This window comes from Corvus moneduloides, chromosome 27, assembly GCF_009650955.1.
Source record: "Corvus moneduloides isolate bCorMon1 chromosome 27, bCorMon1.pri, whole genome shotgun sequence".
Lineage (NCBI taxonomy): Eukaryota > Metazoa > Chordata > Aves > Passeriformes > Corvidae > Corvus > Corvus moneduloides.
In genome coordinates, this window is record NC_045502.1 from 2,858,016 (window position 1) to 2,879,086 (window position 21,071).

A 21,071-nucleotide genomic window follows, 5' to 3' on the forward strand; every position below is an offset into this window, starting at 1 on the left:
GTAATTTATAACTTAATCTCTGCCTCAGAATGGTGCAAAGCCCTTTTCTCTCCAGGAGGAGAAGTGCCAGGGATGAAAGAGCTGAAATGGAGATGAGTATTTGCAGACCTCTGCAAACCTTTCAATTAAGTGATATTAAAATAAACCCGGAGTGCTGGAGGTGATTCCTATTCCATCCCACAGAAATCGTGGACTCCCATCCCTAAGGACACCACCGGGAATGTGCTGCCTGCAGGGAGCTCTGGCGTGGGAGGAGAGGTGCTCTGGCTGCAGAATTCAGGGATTTTTATTCACAGACTGCAGAGCTGAGCACATTCAGCTGCCTCGAGCTGCCTCACTGCAGCAGAGCTCTCCCAGCTCTATTGCTCCCTGGATCTGTGTTTTATGGGCAGCAGCTCGTGCCAGACTGGGAAATAAAGGGATTTTTACATCTTCCCAAGAAATGCTTTGCACTTGTACGTGTGGGGAGATGATTCACTCACTCAAAGGTGGATTTTATTGCTGCCTCTGCAGCACGGGGAAAAAAATATCCCAAAGATTGAAATAACTGAATGTTAGGGAAAGCATTCCTCAGCTGTTCATCCCTCTCTGTGACCAAAGGAAGAACATCCTGGAATTCTGTGCTTCAGCTCCCTGCAGATAAAACCACAACGGTAAAATCTCTCTGCTTTTTAATTGCCCGTGCAGCCCACAAATAAATGATCTTTTGGACCCATGTTTTATCTTTATTTTCATTCATACTGGAAAATTTGGGGAAGGAAATGGAGTCTCTGGCTGCCTTATGAGCCTCCATGTGCTCTCAGCTGTGTTGTAAATGCAGTTTTCTCTCTTTGCCCTGTCACCAACAGGACTTTCTCAAGCTGGCACAGCAAAAAAAAAGGGAAAATAGGGAAATAGTCCCACTGCTTCCCCCTGGATATTGCTGCTGCTATGAGGATTCATCTCCCAAAACCTGAGGGATGTTGAATTTCTCCTGTTATTACCAGATGCACTGGTTCAAGCACTTGTTCCTTCAGCACCCAGCCCTCAACCAGCACCCCAAAAATGGAATTGTTATTAGAGATCCCTTAAATCTTTGCAGCAGGGATGGAGCTGGTCCCCAGAGCAGCTTTTTCGAGCACAACAAAGCTCAGCTCAACTCAGATCGTCAGGTGGCCTTAAGTGGGGGGACTCCGGTGAAGCCTAAAGCCAGGGCCAGCTTAAACTCAGCTCCTGGTGTGGCCCTGGGGCTGTTGGGTCCAACCCTTGCTCCTCACATTGGAGAAGACCCAATTAAAGCAATGAAACTTTGCAAATTAAAAAGTTGTCTCATTCCAAATAGGCTGGGAGGGCTTTTTCAGGAGTTTTATTTGTCCAGAGGAGCTGCCCCATCCCTGGAAGTTCCCACGGCCAGGCTGGAGCAGCCTGGTCCAGGGGAGGGTGCCCTGCCCATGGCAGGAGGTGGCAAAAGATGCTTTTTGAGGTCCCTTTCCAGCCAAACCTGGGATTTGGCCCAAAACCCTCTCAGTTGATGTCTAATTGCTGGAACCAAAAGCAGAACATCCCTTTAATTGATTCTGGGAGATAAGAACCAACCCTGGGATCTGCCATCGGATGTTGCGGCCTAGTTTGGAGGCCTGATCCAACAAGTAAACAAAGCTAATTAATGGATCTTCTAATTAAGCTCTCCCTGATAGAGCTCAGATGAAAGAATTGGCTGCCTGCTTCCTCCAGCTCCTGTAATCAAGAGACAGAGCAAACTCAAAGTGAGCAAATTGCTGTTACTGTGAGCAGGAATTGGTGTAAGTAATAATAAAATCATGAAAGCTGCCCAGGCACTTGCTATGTCTGGCACCAACAAAGCAAACAGTGGTTCAAAGGAAAGAAATTAAACCCTTCTTTGCATTTCTTCTGAGTCTCCCAGAGACTGTAGCTCAGTCCTTGCAGACAAAATTCTGCTTTGCTTTGGAAATTCCTTTGAGTGTTGCCTTGTATTAAAAGGACTGTTTGGAATATAGGAAGAGGAATTCCTAAAATGTGAGGTTTTGCTCCAATTCATCAAAGTAGATCAGAGCATTTTCTTTTGCCTGTTTTAATTCAACTCATTCAGAGACTTTGATATAATTTTAGACAAATCCGTAAGACTTGACATCAGAGCTATTGAATGTTTTTAGCAGTGGGAGTGCCTGATTCCCCGCTCCCTCAGAGCTGGGCTTTTATGAAGTAAAAATCATTTTTTTAAAAAGGAAAACCAGTGTTTTTGCTTTTTTCTTTTACTCAGGACTGCTTGATTTCTGTGTAAATCCCAGCTAAGCAGGCACAGCTCCTTCTCTGCTTCTGCAACAAAAGCAGCAGCAGCAGCAGCCACTGCAGGCTCCGCCCTAAATGTCCCTGTCGCAGTTTCTGATGGAGAAATTCTTCGCTTAAAAAAGGAAAAAAAGGCAACCCCCCCTAGAGATCACGGGGTGCATTCAGGTAATTTCTTGGTGCTCAGTCAGGCCCCAGCACAGGGCTCAGGGCTGAGCTTTTCCTTCAGGAAATGCCAGTTGCAGGTTGGGATGTGTTAATTCTGGATGCAGCAGAGGAGAAGGAAGGAACGGGAATGTTCTGTCATGGAGTTGTTGCTTTTCCTTGGGCAGCAGTGGGATTTGGAATCATGGAATGGTTTGGGTTGGGAGGGACCATGGGCAGGGACACCTCCCACTGTCCCAGGCTGCTCCAGCCTGGCCTTGGACTCTTCCAGGGATGAGGCACCGCTGCCTTTTCATTCCTGCACCATCCCTCAGAATAATTTGCTTTATTTAGGTCACCCAGGAGAGGTCTGCAAGGGGTGAACCTGGGCTTGGGATCTTCTGCCTGAAGTGTTGATGGGCTGGGGACACTCACACCCAGTTAAACCAGTAAGGGAGCAGCTTCAGCTCCATCAGGGGGAAGGGGGACAATGCTGAGCTGCTACAGGTGAGACAAGTGGCCCAGGCCACTCCATTCTTGCCGGAACCAGCCATGCTTTATTCCCTTGCTCTGCTCACTGTATTGATTTTTCTAACAGTAACACATCCAGGGGCTTGATTATCCTCTGCATTATGGCAGAAAGCAGCAAAAGGGACACAGAGGGAATGGGGGAATCCACCAGCACTCCTCTGTGCCTGGAAATACCAGTTTTGGGAGCAGGATGCCTTCAGGAGTGGCTTTCCTTTCCAAAGCTCCATCCTCACCCCGAGTCCCGTGGAAGTTCCACACTGCAAGGCTGGCTGCAGACGCACTCCCCATCCTCCTGGCACACAGCAAAGGGTTTTCCACTCAAAGAAAAGGTGAGAAGGAATATTAACAGCCTACAGTTACACAGCCTGTTTTGCTGGGATCTGAAGCGCAGTGGTTTTTACAAGCTGAGCTACATTCCTTTATTAATACATGGCATAATAAATGATAGCATTAATAATTAAATCTTGTGCTCGGGTTGCTGTAGGGAAGATTAGCATAAATCCATTGGCATGAAACAAGGTATTTCAGTTTGCAGGAGCTGAATAGCCCAGAATATATCAGCTCACTGAATCCCCGACCAACCTGCTGGGAATCCTCCTCCCTACAATGTCTCTACTCCTCATTTCTTCCTCTTTCAAGCCCAATCTCTGCTAAACCTAAAATGGATTAGCACAGGAAGCTCTACCTGTGCTGCTCTCCTTTGCATATTCTGAATAATGAATGGCTGCTCTGAGATGCATGAATGCAGCCACGACTCGAATTTAAACAACAAATTGGGAATAAAAATCAAGGCAGAAGCCGGGCTTGCAGTGCTGGCAAATTGAGAGCAGCTCCACTGATCTCCAGGAGGACTCTGTAGATTTGCAGAATAAAGTCTCCCAGCAGCTCTGCTGGGATATGAGTGACACTTAAGCCTTTATGAGCTCTTGGTGCAGTTCATTCCATCCAGAATAAGCTCAGATGAGCAGGGACTGCAGCTTTGTACCTCTGAGAGGCCGTTGCCCTTCACAGCTCAGTGATCCTCATATTTAAATGCCCTGAAACTTCTGGAAAAGCTGCCACACAACAGGTGATGTTCTGTGTGAGGTCACTGGAAAACAGTGGGAAATGCATTAAATCCACCCTGCTCTGCCCTTCCTAGATGGCTGGTGTTAAACAAACATTCACTTGTGCCAGAAATACCCGATTACCACTGCAATTAGTGACAGGCACATTCATCCACATCACTAAGCCCTTCCCCTTTCTTTGGGAAGCATCTCAGCATTTTTGTGGTATCTGTCTAATAAATGTCCCCCAATCTGTACTGGCTTTTATTCCTTCCTTGAGAAACCTTTGAAGAGTTTGTTTCGTGTTATATTTGCCCTTCTGACTCGGGGAGGTGAATTCTCGTTGTCTTTTTGAGCCTCCCATGCAGTTTGTGCCCAATACATCTCTAATTTACCTCTGATAAATCTCTGCTATGTAAATACTGCTCTGTTTTAATCAAGCAGTGCTAATAACCTGGCCCCGAGGTAGCTGCAATGCAGATGTCCGGTTTAATCTCTGAGTTAGCCAGATTAGGCAAGGATAAATATCCTGTCCCTGTGATCGGTGTCTCAGACTGACTTTGGCTCCAGGGAGTCTCAAGGAACCAGGTATCAGGGTATTCTGCCAGGACTGAGAACCGCCCTGTGTCTGCTGCTTCTTTCGTGTAATCAAAGGACAAGTAACACTGCCAGGCTTCCCCTGAAGTGTCCAAGGCCAGGTTGGACAGGGCTTGGAGCACCCTGGGACAGTGGGAAGTGTCCCTGCCCATGGCAGGGGTGGCACTGGATGGCTTTAAGGTCCCTCCAACTCAATTCCATGATTCCATGATCCTAAGTTACCTGGTTATTAGGGACCACTTGTAACAAAGGACATGGTGAGGGTGCAAGGGCTCGCAGAGCACTCATGCCTTGTGAAAACTGCAAACTGAAGGAAAAAAAAATATCCTATTTACACGTGTCTGGGGGTTCTGAGGTGCAGCCAGGGCTGGGTGTTCCTCAACCTCACCGAGGGGACCTCAGCCACAGCCTGGGGTTTGCAGCACATCCCCGAGGCTTCTGCCAGGGCAGCTGTGGGGAAGCAGAGGGAGGTGTTCAACACAGCCTGGGCGGGTTGGGGGCTGCACCTAGACCTGAGGGGAGCTGGATCTGAAAGGGCCAGAGGTGGGCCCGGACGGACGCTGAGAGATGCCGCAGGCAGGTCCGAGGCTGTGCCCCAGGAGGGCCGAGACAGGGCTGAGACGGTGAAGCGGGGCCGAGCCGGGGCCGTTCCAGAGCGGGCCGGCCACAGCCCCCACTGCATCCCTTCACCGCTGTGATGCCCTGAGCTGTCCAGGCATCCCTTCACCGCTGTGATGCCCGGAGCTGTCCAGGCATCCCTTCATTGCTGTGATGCCCGGAGCTGTCCAGGCATCCCTTCATTGCTGTGATGCCCGGAGCTGTCCAGGCATCCCTTCACCGCTGTGATGCCCGGCACCATCGCGGTGATGTCCGGCCCGTGCCGCTCAGGCCATCACAGCAGTGAGGGAATGCCTGAACAGCTCCGGGCGCCACCTCACCGCGGCGATGCCGCCGCGCCGCGCCCCGCCCCGTCCCCGCCCGGAGGCCGCTCCGCCCGCCCTCCCCGCGCATAAATATCGGGGTGCGGGCGGCGCTCGCTGTAGAGCAGTCGCCGGAGCCCCCGCCGCCATGAGCTCGTACGGCTACGACCCGTTCTTCCCGTCCTACAAGCGGCGCTACGCGGAGAGCCCGCGCATCCATGTGTCGGTGCGCAGCGGCGGCGGCTTCGGCTCGGCGCGCTCCGCGTACTCCAGCCTGTCCGCGCCCGTGTCCTCCGTGTCCGTGCGCCGCAGCTACGCCACCTCCAGCGCCTCGGGCTCGCTGCTGCACTCGGTGGACAGCCTGGACCTGAGCCAGGTGGCCGCCATCAGCAACGACCTCAAGTCCATCCGCAGCCAGGAGCGAGCGCAGCTGCAGGACCTCAACGACCGCTTCGCCTGCTTCATCGAGCGCGTCCACGAGCTGGAGCAGCAGAACAAGGTGCTGGAGGCCGAGCTGCTGGTGCTGCGGCAGAAGCACGCCGAGCCCTCCCGCTTCCGCGCGCTGTACGAGCAGGAGATCCGCGAGCTGCGCTTGGCCGCGGAGGAGGCGACGAGCGAGAAGCAGGCGCTGCAGGGCGAGCGGGAGAGCCTGGAGGAGACGCTGCGCGGGCTCCAGGCGCGCTACGAGGAGGAGGTGCTGAGCCGCGAGGACGCGGAGGCGCGGCTGCTCGAGGTGCGCAAGGGCGCGGACGAGGCGGCGCTGGCGCGGGCGGAGCTGGAGAAGCGCGTGGACAGCCTGCTGGACGAGCTGGCCTTCCTCAAGAAGGTGCACGAGGAGGAGCTGGCCGAGCTGCAGGCGCAGATCCAGTACGCGCACCTGTCCGTGGAGATGGACGTGTCGGCCAAGCCCGACCTGTCGGCCGCGCTGCGCGACATCCGCGCGCAGTACGAGAAGCTGGCGGCGCGCAACATGCAGAACGCCGAGGAGTGGTTCCGCAGCCGCTTCACCGTGCTCAGCGAGAGCGCGGCCAAGAACACGGACGCCGTGCGCGCCGCCAAGGACGAGGTGTCCGAGAGCCGCCGCCTGCTCAAGGCCAAGACGCTGGAGATCGAGGCCACCCGCGGCATGAACGAGGCGCTGGAGAAGCAGCTGCAGGAGCTGGAAGAGAAGCAGAGCGCGGATATCTCCGCGCTGCAGGTGAGGGGGTGGGGGCTGGAAGGGTCCCTGCAGAGGAGGAGGGTGGGGGTCTCGCAGGGGAAGGGATGATGGGGTTTGCAGGGTTCCGCAGGGGAGGGGATGATGGGGTTTGCAGGGTCCCGCAGGTGAAGGGATGATGGGGTTTGAAGGGCTCTGCAGGTGCCAGGGGTCGGGGTTTGCAGGCTCCGCAGGTGAAGGGATGTTAGGGTTTGAAGAGTTCTGAAGGTGAGGGGTTTTGGGATTTGTGGGGTCCCTGCCTGTGAGGGGGATAAAGATGTGCAGGTTCCCTGGCGGTGAGGGCGTTCAGGGTTTTCTGGGCTCTGCAGTTGAAGGGATGGATGTTGGGGTTTGAGGGGTTCTGCAGGTGAGGGGATCAGGGTTTGCTGGGCTCTGCGGGTGAGGGGAGTTGGGGTCTGCAGAGCCTCACAGATGAGGGGATCAGGGTTTGCAGGGAGGGGTTGTTGGCAGCATCACTCCTGGTTTGTGCTGTGCCTGTGTTGCAGGTAAGGCATCCTAAAATGCCAGTGCAAAATAACACGGAGCTGTAAAGCAGGATGTGGTGTGGAAATACAGACCCCAATCAGGATCTGAATTACCAAAATCATCCCAGAGATGGGGACACTCTGGTATTGCTTCTCTGAAGTGTGAGGTGTTACAAAATCATAACGCAGAACGCCCCTGATAAAGCACAAATTCATGTGTCCATGTACTGATACAGCCTGAACTGTTCTGCACCAAAAAATCATGGAATCACTGAATATCCCGAGCTGGAAGGGACCTGCAAGGATCATCAGTGGATATCCCGAAGCTAAGATTAGAAAAAGCACACAGAGGCCAAATTCAAAATGAAACAACACACAAATTTCGTGGATGCTTTGGCACTTGGGTACCAGAAAATTTGGCTCTGTGTGTCAAATAGGGCTGGAATAATGTGCTGTAGAAAACCTGCCAGGGAAGGTGTTAAATGAGGCTTTTTGGCTGAGGGTGGAGTGGGAGCTGTGCAGTTTCTGTCTGCCAGAGCAAGATTAAGTGAAAAGGATTGGAGAAATTCCTTGTGATTATTGCTAGACTTGGGAGAAATGGGAGTTTTATGCTGTCAATATTGTTCCATCCAACAGGATACAATCAACAAATTGGAGAACGAGCTGAGAACCACAAAGAGTGAGATGGCTCGGTACTTGAAGGAATATCAGGACCTGCTCAATGTGAAAATGGCCCTGGACATCGAAATTGCAGCCTACAGGTATGGTGGGGGATGTTTTAATGAGCCAGAACTCAGAGCAGTTCCCATTCCCTTCAGGAGAATTCAGGTTATTGATCATTCCCCCAGCAAAAATCTTCATAGATTTGTGGCAGAGTTTAATCAGCTCCTCTCTATGTGCACACAGAATTTTTAGCGTGGCAATAAATGATCTCAGTTCTCCATCCTGACAGATAAAAATACCTGTTCTGTACTTGGGGGAGAGATTTTGTATCAGTGGAATTCCTCCATAAAAATGGTTCATTTTCAAAATGGGAAATCCCTCAAGTGCCCTCAAGAATGGGGTTTGTTTCTGACTTGCAAATCTACAAATTAAATATTTTCCAGCAGAGTTGTTGCTAAATAACTGTGGTGTTTTGTCCCAGATACTGAGAGATTCCGATGCTGGAGCAGAATTTCTGTGGAAGCCACAAGGGGGACAGCTCCAAACGTTGTCTGACATCTCAGCAGCAAATTGTTACAGCTGTGCCGGTCTGTGCGAGCTGCAGGGTGGCAAAATACACCTCTAGCTTCACCTGCTAGAGGAACCTGGTTCTAGAGGGGTTTTCCTGTTCCTTCCAACAAGGAAAATTATTAATTCACCTGCAATAGACACATCTGAAAGAGATTATTCCAAGAAAATAGGGTAGCACTGGCACATGGTGCAAAACCAGCCCTTAATTAATAACCAGATATCTCCGGGGCTTGTGATGCTGGATCCTGCTGCAGCACAACCAATTCCTTTCTCTTTGCTTTTGTTTTTCCCTGCTAGGAAACTGCTGGAAGGGGAAGAGACCCGGCTCAGCTTCACCAGTGTCGGCAGCATCACCAGTGGCTACAGCCAGAGTGCCCCCACCTTCGGCAGGTCCGCCTACAGCGGCCTCCAGTCCAGCTCCTACCTGATGACCACTCGCTCCTTCCCCACCTACTACTCCAGCCACGTCCAGGAGGAGCAGATTGAAATCGAGGAAACCATCGAGGCTGCCAAAGCAGGAGAAGCCAAGGCAGCTCCTGCAGAAGAGGGTGAGGAGGAAGAGAAAGAGGAAGGCGAGGAGGAAGCGGGAGAAGAGGCTGAAGAAGAGGAGGAAGGTACTTAGAGTTACTTCTAAATCCCTTTTTTTCGTGTTTCATGAAATATATTAGTCCCTGTTCATATGGGATAAACCCCAGAAATCCCAATGATTAAATCTAATGATTAAAACTCTTTCCTTTTCTACTTCCATGAGGCAAAGGATGGTGGGATTAAGCGCATGGAATTCAAGCAGGGAAGTCTGAATATTGAATGCAAGATCAGGTGAAATGTTCAATCAGGCTGATGATAGGTTTCCAAAACCCTCAATGATAATGTTCAGGTGGCAGCAAGCAGCATTTAGTTATGAGGGATATCCTCAAAAAGAAGGACCAAGGACATCCTGAGCTGAATATGAATTCCCAGAGAGCAGCCCCAGACAATGGGAACATCAGCTGACGTCTGGGGCTGGAATTACTGGGTTCAGTGCACGGCAGTGTCACATCTCTGCAGTGCACTGGTGGCCGTGGAACTATGAGGGGTTCGTTAGTGTAAAGTTTAATTATAGGGAAATTACAGCCAAAGAGCCAATCAGAGAGCAGTGACAGATTCTTCAAGTCTTTGCTTTAAGCAGTGAGTCCAGAATTGAGATTTTTCACAGCCACGATTTGTTTTTATCAAGTGTTTCAGTCCCCCTGAAATCCAGGATAAATCGGTTGTGCAGTTTTGCTGTAGCTGGCTGCCAGAATGTGTGGGGTTGAGGGAGGATCCCACTGAACTGGGATCAGGAATTGGATGCGGATGTGAAATACCTTTCTGTCCTTCAAAGGTGCTAAGGAGGAATCAGAAGAAGCCAAAGAGGGTGAGGAAGAGGAAGGAGAAGGAGAAGGGGAAGAAACAGCAGCAGAAGAAGGGGAGGAGTCCCAGGAAGCTGCTGAGGAAGCTGCTGAGGAGGAGAAGGAGGAGAAGGAAGAGAAGGAAGCAGCAGGAAAGGAAGAGAGCGAAGGCAAGAAGAAGGCTTGATCCAAGGGCAGCTTTCCGTCAGAACCAACGGCTGACTGAGCTCCAGCTGCAGTCTCACCTATTTAATTCAGTGACCACTGAGGTTCTAAGTTCATGATTATGATGTTTCTCCCTGTGCAGAGTCTGAGTTTGCTTGCAGAGCACCCAAGGCTTGCTCCCCGAGTGCCGCATGGTTCCACGTATGAGTTCAGGGCTTCTGTCTTCCCTGGGTGACCCAGAACCTTAACATTTAAAATGGGGGGAAAATAAGTGGTGGGAATGAAAGGTTACATTTATCTTGCATTTAAAATAATTATGGAAACGGTGGGTAGGGGAAGTGATGGAGGCTTCATTAAGTACGTGCAATAAAGCAGTCAATAAAGTTCAGAAATGCTTACACGGATTCCTCGTGCGTGTCCTGTGTCCCTGATGCCCCTAAAAGGTTGATAAAGGGGTTTATCACACTCACCCTGTGGATGAGCAGTGGGGAAAATCTCTTGGGGGTGTAAAATTTCACACATTTGACAAAAACACCCTGGGGTGTGCTGGGGGCAGGCATGGGTCTCACGGGCTCGGGGGTGCAACAAGCACGAGCTGCCTCCTAAAAAATGGGAATTTGGCCAAACCAATACAGAGGGGAAATGCAAATGTGGCTGTTCAATGGTGGCAGGAAGTTGCTCAGTGTCTGGTGGGTCAGTGATGGAAGAGCGACTGAGGGTGTAGGTGAGGCTTGGAGCAAACATCTTCAAAAATGACCTTAAAATCAGAACATGATGAGCAGTTAGAGGGATGGATGGTGTGGGGGAAGGAGCTGCCTCTCTCTCTCAGCTGCAGAACTCAACCCTCTCTGGGCTGCAGAGGCTCATCCTGAGAATTTTTCAGGGATTTTTAAAGTTTTGCCTGAGCTAAAAAAGGCACAGAAATGGAGCATCCAACAGCAGCACAGCCTGGTGCTGCCTAAGCACTGTGCTGTGCTCTGAGCCTGTTTAACTTCCACTTGCCTACAGCTGCGACATGAAATTAAACCTTGTAAGGGCAAGCACTGGGCTAATGCTGCAAATTAAACCTGTTTAAATAAACTAAACCCATGGAAATCTGAGTTCAAATAGGCATTAATGGCTGCCTTAAGCTTTACAGACAGATGTGGCTGGATGAATTTCTGCACAGGATTTTGGGGTAGCTTTTCATTTTTTGCACTGGGGATGTGGTATCGGTTCTCCTCAACGGCTTTGTTCAGAGAGAAAGGAAATCTCTTTTTCTATACAAATTTTAGGAGTGTTCCAAAAGCATCTCCCTTTTGAGTGTTTAAAGGGTGATAAAAGAGCTTGTGCTGGCTGAAGTAAGCACTTAAAATTATTATTTTCTTTCCCACTCCCAAGAAAAGCAGCAGGAGAAAGAAAAGGAAGCTTGGTCAAGCCATTTGGAAAAGCAGTAATTCCAGTAACTCAGGGAGTTCCACCAGTATCATTCCCCCAATTTTTTTTCCCTACTTTCCTGGAAGTTTGATGCTTTTGAGAACCAGAAGGAAAAGAGGTAAAATAATTTTCACTTCCTTCAACAACACCTCTTAAATATTTCTTTTTCCATTTCCCTCCTGCTTTATTTTCCGCCCTGTTTTTATCAGAGCTGTTGTTACAAAGCAGATCTCATTTTCCCTCTCCAGGCCAGTGGTGAGGAGAATTGGGGGAACTCGCAGTGCTCTTTACAGAGTGCTTTTACAGCTGCTGGGGTGATGGAGGGGACCTGCTCCCCCTGGGGTGTGATGCCTCCAGCTCCCCCAGCAGACTGCCGGGGCTGCTGCTCGCAGATAAGGAGCAGGAGCTGCTTCTCAGAAACCAGAGCTGGTTCTCAGAAACTCCCCTGAGTGCTGCAGCAGGAAGTGATGCCTGCACTCAGCTGGGAGAGAGGGGCTGCCCCTGAGGAGAAAAAACCTGTTCCAGCCCTGGGCAGAGCCCATCAGGACCATCAAAGCCAGAGCAGAGCTGGGCAGCTCGGCTGGAGAGAGCATTGCCAAGGGAAGGAGGGACAGGACAGGGGGGAACAGCTTCAAACTGACAGGGAGGAGGTTTAGATGGGATATTGGGAAGGAATTCTTTATTCAGAGGACCTTGAGGGGCTGGGATGGAATTCCCAGAGCAGCTGTGGCTGCCCCTGGATCCCTGGCAGTGCCCAAGGCCAGGCTGGAGCAGCCTGGGACAGTGGGAGGTGTCCCTGCCCATGGCAGGGCTGGCACTGGATGGGCTTTAAGGTCCCTTCCCACCCAAACCATTCCATGACAAATTAAATCCTGCCTTTCTCCAGCACTCTGAGCTCCTTTTAACTCTTCAAAACCCCATTTTACTTCCTCTTCCATGACTTTTCCTTGCTGACAAACTCCTCCTTCTCTCAGCCCTTTGCACCCGTCTCTGTTCTGGAAAGCAAAGCTCCCTGTGCAGCCAGGGCTGCTCCAGAGCAGCACACCCAGAGCTCCAGCAGCTCTCCCCTCTCTCCTGCTGCCGTTCCCAGGCTGCTCCCTGCTCCCTCTGTTCTTTTTATTGCATTGCAGCTCCGCCGGGCTCTGTGAGTCAGCCCCAGCAGGAGCTGCAGCAGGGCTGACTCTGCAGTGACCGCCCGGGCTGGGCCCCAGTCCTGCCCTGCTGCCCAAACTGGTGGGAGGGAGGCTGGGCTGGATCTGTGTGTTCCCAGCTGCTCCCAGGGCTGTGGGATGGATCCTGCTGCCAGCACTCGCTTTACCTTGGAAAATCCAGGCGCTGGCTTTGACGCAATGCAGTAAGAGCTGGCAGAGGGAGGCTCAGGAGAAACTTTCCCCCGAGTTGCAGCTGCAAGAAAAGCCAGGAGTGTCCTGGGGGTTTTTTTCCTGCTCTTTGGGTCTGGTTCAGGCTGAGGTCTCATCCCAGGGAACACCCAGGGAGGTGCTGGGTGCTTTCCCTGAGATGCACACACACCCCCTCCCCTCCCCTCAGCACGGGGAGCACCTGTACAGAACATCCCGAGTCCAGAAATTCACCTTCTAGTAACTAAATAATTAACAGCTCATCATTTGCTGCCTTCCCAGATTAGCTAAGGATACTTTAATCCTGAAAAAAAAGCAGGAATAGAGCCCACATGTGAACAGGGAGCACACAAACCCTGATGACTGGAGAAAATTCTGGTGCCTGACTCAGCTCCCTGGCAAATGCAACCTGTTTGTGTTTTGTAATGCTGCCCAGTTTGTTCCCACCTGGAATTTTGTTCTGGATGCTGAAGAATATCTGTGGCACCTCCACAACCCAGCATAGCAGGAAGATCCTGGTTTAGAGCCCTCCAGCTCCTGAAGCCACGGTGGTCTTGGTATCCCACCTTAAAAAAGATGCACAAATTCTCACTGTCAATTCCTTTAATTAGTGTTTTTCCCTTCATGGATTTTTTTTATTGTTTAATGAACTTCTCTGTCTGAAAATAATTATTCCCTTCGCTGGTTCTGTGCAGTCTGGAGGAGTAATTGGTGCAGAACAGGCAAAAAACATCCCATTTATGCCTCTCTGCCCGGGAATTGTGCTCTCCTTTGAAACTGTTTGATTGCAGATGTCAGTAGACAAAACCCTCTTGGCACCATGAAATATTAATCAGTTCTTACAGTTTTATAAACATTTAGAAATTTGTTAACCACTTGCTTGTTCCTCTTAGGATTTGCTGGGAACATCTGCAGTGGGAAATGGGCTAAATTCACAAATTTGGTGTGTGAGAGAGGGGGGGATACAGTTCTGGGTAATAACTAAAAGCTGTGGCACATTTTGGGTGAGAAAAGGAGGAAAATGAGGATGTTGTGGAACACATCATACCAAGGGCTTGTTTGCCTCCCAAAACCATACAGGGAATGGATGTACCCCGGGCAGAGGGGTTGGTGCAAACCCCTCATCTCAGGAACTGCAATCGTGGATTGCCGGAGTGCAAACCAACACAAATGATGATTTTGGGGTCCCTGGAGCTGTGTCCTACCAGGCCTGAAGAGAAAGCAGCTGGAAAAGAAGCCCAGCATGAGAAATAGCCAGGCTGGGATCCCACCTGCACACGTTAAATGTTCCTGAGTCTCCTGCTGACACCAACATTTAATCCACCGTGCAAGGTGACCCTTCGTCTCCCTGCTGAGTATTCCCAACCTTCCACTCCGAGGGGTGGATTTTGCAGTTTGGGACATTTTAGTGACTCCTAGAACTTAACTGAAAGCGTACAAACATAATCTCGTGTTAATTGGGGTTGAGCCATGGTGTTCTCTTGGAAATTTTGTTTAAATCCAAGGGGAAAACGCCTTCAGTGCTCCCAAACCTTTGGTGCAGACACCAAAAATAGGGGAGTGCTTAACTCCTCATTCCTAAAGGTAAAGTTATTTTTGTGTCACACCCACACGTGACTCCAGAGAAGCTGCCATTTAATTTGCTAGCTCTGCTTTAATTAAACATCACTCAGCAGCCGAGCTGGGAGCCCAGATTCCCACCCAGTGCTTTGCTCCACAGAGGCACCCAGATTGGTTTGAAAGCCTTATCTGCTGTGGGCTCCCCGCCACTTCTCCAGTGAGGAACACGCTGGACCCTTCCAATTAAAAACTCCTTGATCTTCAATTACTGATGGGCTGAAGAATCGAAGGCACATGGAAACCACAGCTTTTGATCAGACCCTCAGTTAGGCAACAGATTTCAGGGCAGTCCACAGCCTAAATCCAGGCTTTAGAATTATTTGCATTTCTTCGTGAGTTATGGGTGAGGTGGGGCAGCAGCTGCATTCTTCGCTTTCCTTTTGAAACGGGGAATAAACACGAAATTAATCTTAAAATTAATTCCCACATTGGAGTTGGGGCCTTTATCTTCTTCCCTTTGCTTCATTCCTCTCCATTTATTTTTCCAGGTAGAGGAATTTTTGACTCCCCTGGAAGAGGCCACCACTTAGGAGGTCTTACCATTGAAGATTTAAAAATGTCAAGTTTATAACCCTTGGCTTTGAGTTTAGAATTTTGTGTTTAGAGGCAGATTGAACCTCTTGATCATTCGAGCCAGAGAATTGATAAGGAGGTTCCCATACAATTAAAGCAAGAGGGGTTAAAATAACCAGAACCAAGCCCATTTTGAGGACCTTGTGGTGGCTTGGTTGAGTCCCCTAAATGGGTTTTTGCTCAATTAAATGACAAACTGAAGGTGCCACACCCAGCTGTGGTTTATGCAGCTTCTCTCCCAGAAAAACCAAGGAATTCTTTGGAAATTGGCTCTCTTTATGTGTGGATGTTGGGGTGTGAGGAGGAAAATGATGCTTACAGAAGGTTTTAACACTTTTTGGCTCAGTGCAAGCAGCACTGAGGGCTTAGAGACCTTCCCCTTCCTATGAAAAGCAACTGCAACCCCTCTAAGCACCTCAAGGCCAGCCAGAAGTGCTCAATGGATTCCTCTTTCCTCTAGAAAATATGGGATGTGGCTCTTACTTTCTTAATCCAGCCTTTGGGCTGGTACAGGAAATTTCTCCATCATAGCCAATTCCCAAACCACAGAACACCCCAGGTAGGACAGGACCCCCAAGGACCACCAAAGCCCAGCTCCTAAACGAGGACGCTTAGAAAAAAACCCTTCAAGCAATTTTCCATCCCCTTTCAGGAGAGAGCATCCAGCCTAGGAAAGGGTTTAAATTGGGACAAATCACCAGAACAAGTCATGTTTTCATATTGACCTTTATTGAGCAAGAACTGCTGTGACTGTTTTACATCAAACAACAAAAGGTTGCGTACTGTGCATGTCAACAAGGTTCTCCCAGGAGCAAAAGTCCACCCTAATTGCACCAGTGAGGTAAACATAATTAGTTATAAGTAGCTTTTTTTATTTTTTTTTTTTTTTAAGGCTAGGAGAGTTCTGGTTCTCATGAATACTCTATTACTGTTTTCAGTTTGGTTTTGGCTCAGTTGGTTCTTTGCATAATACATCTGAACTTGTTCCTCAGATACATCCCTCCAACAGCTCAGGAAATTCAGAAAAGCTTCCTCTGCACATTTCATCTCATGCACTAGTAGTAGTAGTATTTTTTTGTAGATCCCCAAGCTCTGTGGAGGGAGTACATCTTGAGCCTGCATGCATTCCCCCCCCCTTCCCTATATTGCACGAAAAAGTAAAATACTGTGTGTCTGGAGCCTCCGTGAGAGAACCCGATCTGCTTTGAAGCCGTCACCCACATGCATTTTGCAGCTGTCTATGGCTTAACCTTTTGCACCGACCCAAGCTCTTGAATTGGTTTGAATTTTAGCTATGGTTGGTTTTATTCGCTCTCTTTAATCTCCTTTACTACGGCGTGTGAAGTGACTTTCTCCACTTTCTTGGTGGACACCAATTTCTCCTCGAAGCTTTCTTCGTGCTCCTCCACCTTCTGAGTGACGGTCACCGACTTCGTGATAAACGTGGTCCCGCTGTCCCCACCCTCCCCTGTGATTTTCTCTACTTTTTTGGTTACCACGATTTTCTCAGCCTTGTCATCCACAGGGCTCACATCGAGGCCGTTGGTCACCACTCCCTTGTCTTCCTCCTCCTTCTCTTTGGATTCCTCCTTTTTCTCCTCCACCTCCCCGTTGATTGCGATGTCCTCTTTCCTGGACTCCTTCTCGGCCTCAGCACTCACTTTTGTTACCTTGGTGACGGTGATGGTCTCCTCCACCACAGCCTTGGCATCCTTGACCGGGGAGGGAGGCTTCTCTGGGGACCGGGGCTTCTCAGGAGTCACGGGCTTCTCGGGAGTGCGCGGCTTCTCGGGAGTGCGCGGCTTCTCGGGGCTCGACGGCTTTTCAGGGGAGCGTGCCTTCTCTGGCGTCGCAGCCTTCTCCGGGGTCGCAGCCTTCTCCGGGGTCGCAGCCTTCTCCGGGGAGGTCACCTTTGACGTGGCAGGTTTCTCTGGAGACGCTGCTTTCTCCTCCTCCTTGGCCGCCTTCTCTGCTTTCTCCACCTTCTGTTCTTTCACTGCTTCCGCGGCTTTTTCTTTCGGGGCGGCCTTGGCCGGCTCTGTTATGGGGGATTTTGGGGGCGATTTTGGGGGCGATTTCGGGGGGGACTTTGCGGGAGGGGTTTTGACCTTCTCTGCCTTTGCTGGTACCTCTTCAGCTTTGCCCTTGGCCTCAGGTTTTTCCTCCTCTTCCTCAGCTTCCTCCTCTTCTTCCTTTTCCTCAATTTCTTCTTTTTCAGAGCCACCTTCTTCTGCGGCGTCAGATTTTGCAGCTTCTTCCTCCTCTGCTTCCTCTTCCTCCTTCTCTTCCTCCTCAGGTGCAGCTTCTTCTGCAGGAGCCTTCTCAGAAACTTCTTCCTCTGCAGCTTCTTCTGCTTTTTCTTCCTCCTGTTCTTCCTGCTGTGCCTTGGCTGCCATTTCTTCTGCAATGGCTGCCAGGGCATCTTCCATCTCAGACTTTTCATCCTCCACCTTCGTCTCTTCAATGATTTCTTCTACAAACTTGTGCTGGACCTTCAGCTTTGGTGGTTCGATTTTCGTTTTCTGGATTTTGGTGGATGCTATTGTGACAGATGGTGGTCTGTGTGTGAATATGGGACCAGTAATGCTTCCAGAGAAGGCACTGAATCTTGTCTCTTCACCCTCCAGCAGCTTCCTGAGGGAATCAGGAGGAGAGAAAAAAAGAAAATGAGCATAAAAAACCAAAATAAGGGACAGTTGTTGGAATAATTGTGGCTATCCCATCCCTGGAAGTGTCCAAGGCCAGGCTGGACAGGGCGTGGAGCAACTGGGATGGTGGAAGGTGTCCCTGCTTTGGGATGAGCTTTAAGGTCTCTTCCAACCCAAACTATTCCAGGATTCTATCACAGTCCCTGCTGTACTGTTCCCCTGCCAGCAGGACAGAACCAGTTTGCTGTGGAATGTGCTGGAACTGCCCAGTGCCATCCACGGCTCACGGCCCCAGCCCAGCTTTCCTTGAATCCGCTCTTTTGCAAAACTCCCATCCAGCAGTTTTTAGCTTGGTTTGCCTGTGGCAGGTGTGACACGTCAGTGATCAGTTAAAATTCATCTTTAATGTCAGAAAGCTCCATTATGGCGTAAATCAGCAGGGATTAGGACAAACTAATTAATTTCATAGGATTCATTACGACTTAGGCAAACAGAATTAGACACAGCCAAGAGACCCAAATCAAATATTGTGTCTGAGGCAATCACAGCTGATTAGAGCACATGTTCTAATTTGGTAATTTGGGCATCCACCTTTTTTTGTGGGAATATGAGAACTGGAGATTTCAGCCTACTTTGGCAGCAGCCAGCTACAGCCCCCGGGGTGTCTGTGTGTCTGAACAACCTCAGGAATTTCAACAGATCTGGAGATGGGGGTGTTTTTTTGTTGTTTTTACTTTTCTTTTATTCAAATGTTTTTCATCTGAGCCTGTGACCCAGAAAAATCAGGAGCTCTCCAGTGAGTTCTGAAGTGATACAGAGGAGACTAAAAAAACCTGCCAGGTGATGGCAACAGCAAGCAACGCTCAGCTCCAGATTAGAGCGGGTGCCTCTGAAGGAAAGTTGAGCAAGAAAAGCAAAAGTGTTTGTGACAGGCAGATCAGCACTTGCTCCTCAAATCATGATCAAGCAAATTCCCTGTCTCTCCCAGGCGATGAAAGGGAGCTCTGGTGACAAGCCCTGCATGCCTGGCATCTGCAAAGCAGACAGGAATTAAAAATAAACTCGTCTTTCGCTGCATCTCCTGCTCGTGCGGCCAAGGACAGAATGCGGCGCGGGAGCCGCCGCACTGAGTCACGCTGTGCTGTGCCCGCGGGGCTTGCTGGCAGCTCTACCACTGATTAGCTGGTCCCTAATGACCTTCTGGGCTCTAACTGGGCTGGCTAATGGTTGCAGTGATTTAGCCAGGCTCTAATTTTACCCGTGTTCACTGCATGCAGATATTTCTTAGCTGTGGTAAAGCCTCCCATGCCAGCAGCATCTGCAGTGCTATTAATATTCCAGACACGTCTGCAGTGATCCCACTGTACCTGTACGCAGCAATTTCGATGTCCAGGGCCATCTTGACATTGAGGAGGTCCTGGTACTCCCTCAAGTGACGAGCCATTTCCCACTTCGTTCCTCTGAGCTCGTTTTCCAGCTGGTGAATCGTGTCCTGCAAGGGAGACGCAGAAAACCCCTGTGACACGGGCAGGCGCTGCACGCGGGGACAGAGCAGGCACAACTTCTCTGAGGGGACTTTTAGAAACTCTTCCCGCCGCTCGGGGAGGCAGGGCCGGCATCAGAGCAGGACCCACCCGCTCCTACCGCCCTCCGCAGCATCCTCTCCCCGCCTTCCGCATCCCTGCATCCCTCGCTGCGCAGCCGGCACCGGGCACCCCCCGCGTCCCTCCCGCCGGAGCGGGCACCGGGCATCTCCCGCACCCCTCCATCCCTCGCCGGGGGCTGGCACCGGGCACCTCCCGCATCCCCCTCCCCAGAGCGGGCACCGGCCATCCCCCCCCGCCGGGCTCGGGACAGCCCCGCGCCGCCTCCCCGGTACCTGATAGGTGGTGAGGTCGTTATTGTGGCGCTCCTCGATGTCGCTGAGCTGCCTCTCCAGCGACTCCTTGGTGCCGCGCACCGACTCGAGCTCGATGCTCTTGGACTGGAGCTGCCGGCGGTACTCGGCGATCTCCTCCTTGGCGGAGCGGATCGCCTCCTTGTTCTGCTCGGCCGCCTCGGTGAGCTTGGCGTAGCGGCACTTGAACCACTCCTCGGCCTGGTGCATGTTGTGGTCGGACTGGCACTCGAGCTGGGCGCGGATCTCCTTCAGCGCCGTCGTCAGGTCTGTCTTCAGGTAGTCCTTCCTCTCCACCGTGGCGTGGGACGCCTGCAGCTGCGCCAGCAGCTCGGCCACCTCCTCCTCGTGGTTGCCCCTCAGGAAGGCCACCTCGTCCTGCAGCGACTGCACCTTCTTGTCCAGCTCGGCGCGCATCAGCGAGGCCTCCTCCATCTCCTTGCGCAGGGCGCGGATCGTCGCCTCCGTCTCGTCGCGCAGCCGCGCCTCATCCTCGAAGCGCTCCCGCAGGCGCTGGATGTCCTCCTCGATGTGCTCCGAGTCCAGCTGGATCTGCGCCTTCTCGTGGCTCACCTGCTCCAGGGCCCCGCGCAGCTCTCGCAGCTCCTGCTCGTAGGCGTCGCTCAGCTGCGCCCGCCCGGCGTGTTTCTGCCGCAGCGCCGCCAGCTCCGCCTCGATCTCCTTGTTCTGCTGCTCCAGGTAATGCACCTTCTCGATGTAGCCGGCGAAGCGGTCGTTGAGCCCCTGCAGCTGCTCCTTCTCGTTGGAGCGGCTCAGCTTGAGCTCGGCCGCGCCGTTGAGCAGCGAGGACTGGCTCACGTCCAGGCTCTCGGCCGAGCTCAGCACCGTGGAGCCGTAGGTGGCCCGCGGGCCGCCCAGGTTGGGGCGCTTGTAGGACGAGGACACGGTGCTGCCCGAGCCCCGAGACCACGACTGCGAGCGGAAGCCGCTGGACGGGGACGCGCTGGCGCGGCTGTAGGTAGCCCGGGTCTCGGTCACCCGGCGGTACGAGGGGTTGCCCAGGGGCTCCATGGTGTAGCTCATGGTGGGGCGCTGGGGGCGGCGGTGCGGGGCTGCTCCGGCCGCCGCCGCCCCTTTTATAGCCCCGCCGGGCGGCTGCGGGGCGGCCCCGCACACGTGTGCGGGGGGCGGCTCCCCCCGGCCCGGCCCCGGCCCGCCCCGCGCCCCGCCCCGGCTCCCCCTTCCTTCCCTTGCCGTCCCTCGCCTCGTCCCGGCTGCCCCTGCCCGGCCCCTGACGCCTCCCCGGTGCCCCTTCCCCACTCCCCTTCCCGCTGCTGCCCCTGTTCCCTGCCCCCTCCTCTCCCTTCTCCTCCCCGTTGCCCACCCACTCCCCCCTTTCTTCTTTCATTGCTGCCCCCACTCCCTCCTTTCTTCCCCCTGCTCCCCTCTTCCCTCTCCCGTGTTCCTTCTCTCTTGCCCTGCTCCCTTCTCCCCCCTTCCCTAGGCCAGCACCCTCCTCCTTTCCCTCCTTCCTTCCTTCCTTTCTTTCCTTCCTTCCATTCTTGCTTTCCTTTCTTTTTTCCTCCCTTACTTTCCATTCTTCCCTTTCTTTCTTCCCTTCCCTTT

The 21,071-nt window shown here is 51.9% G+C and overlaps 2 protein-coding genes across 2 annotated transcripts; one reads left to right on the plus strand and one right to left on the minus strand.

Moving 5' to 3' along the window:
• Positions 1 to 5,633: 5,633 nt before the first annotated feature.
• NEFL (neurofilament light) lies at positions 5,634 to 10,376 on the plus strand. Its single transcript, XM_032091990.1, has 4 exons — positions 5,634 to 6,722; positions 7,841 to 7,965; positions 8,735 to 9,051; positions 9,801 to 10,376. The coding sequence occupies exons 1-4, from the start codon at positions 5,673 to 5,675 to the stop codon at positions 9,992 to 9,994; spliced, it is 1,686 nt and encodes a 561-aa protein (XP_031947881.1). The 5' UTR covers positions 5,634 to 5,672; the 3' UTR covers positions 9,995 to 10,376.
• Positions 10,377 to 15,646: 5,270 nt separating this feature from the next.
• On the minus strand, positions 15,647 to 20,573 carry NEFM (neurofilament medium). The gene is made up of 3 exons (XM_032091988.1): positions 19,467 to 20,573; positions 18,955 to 19,079; positions 15,647 to 17,573 (listed from the first exon to the last, which is right to left on the minus strand). Exons 1-3 carry the CDS (start codon positions 20,526 to 20,528, stop codon positions 16,244 to 16,246), a joined length of 2,517 nt encoding a protein of 838 aa, XP_031947879.1. The 5' UTR covers positions 20,529 to 20,573; the 3' UTR covers positions 15,647 to 16,243.
• Positions 20,574 to 21,071: the final 498 nt, after the last annotated feature.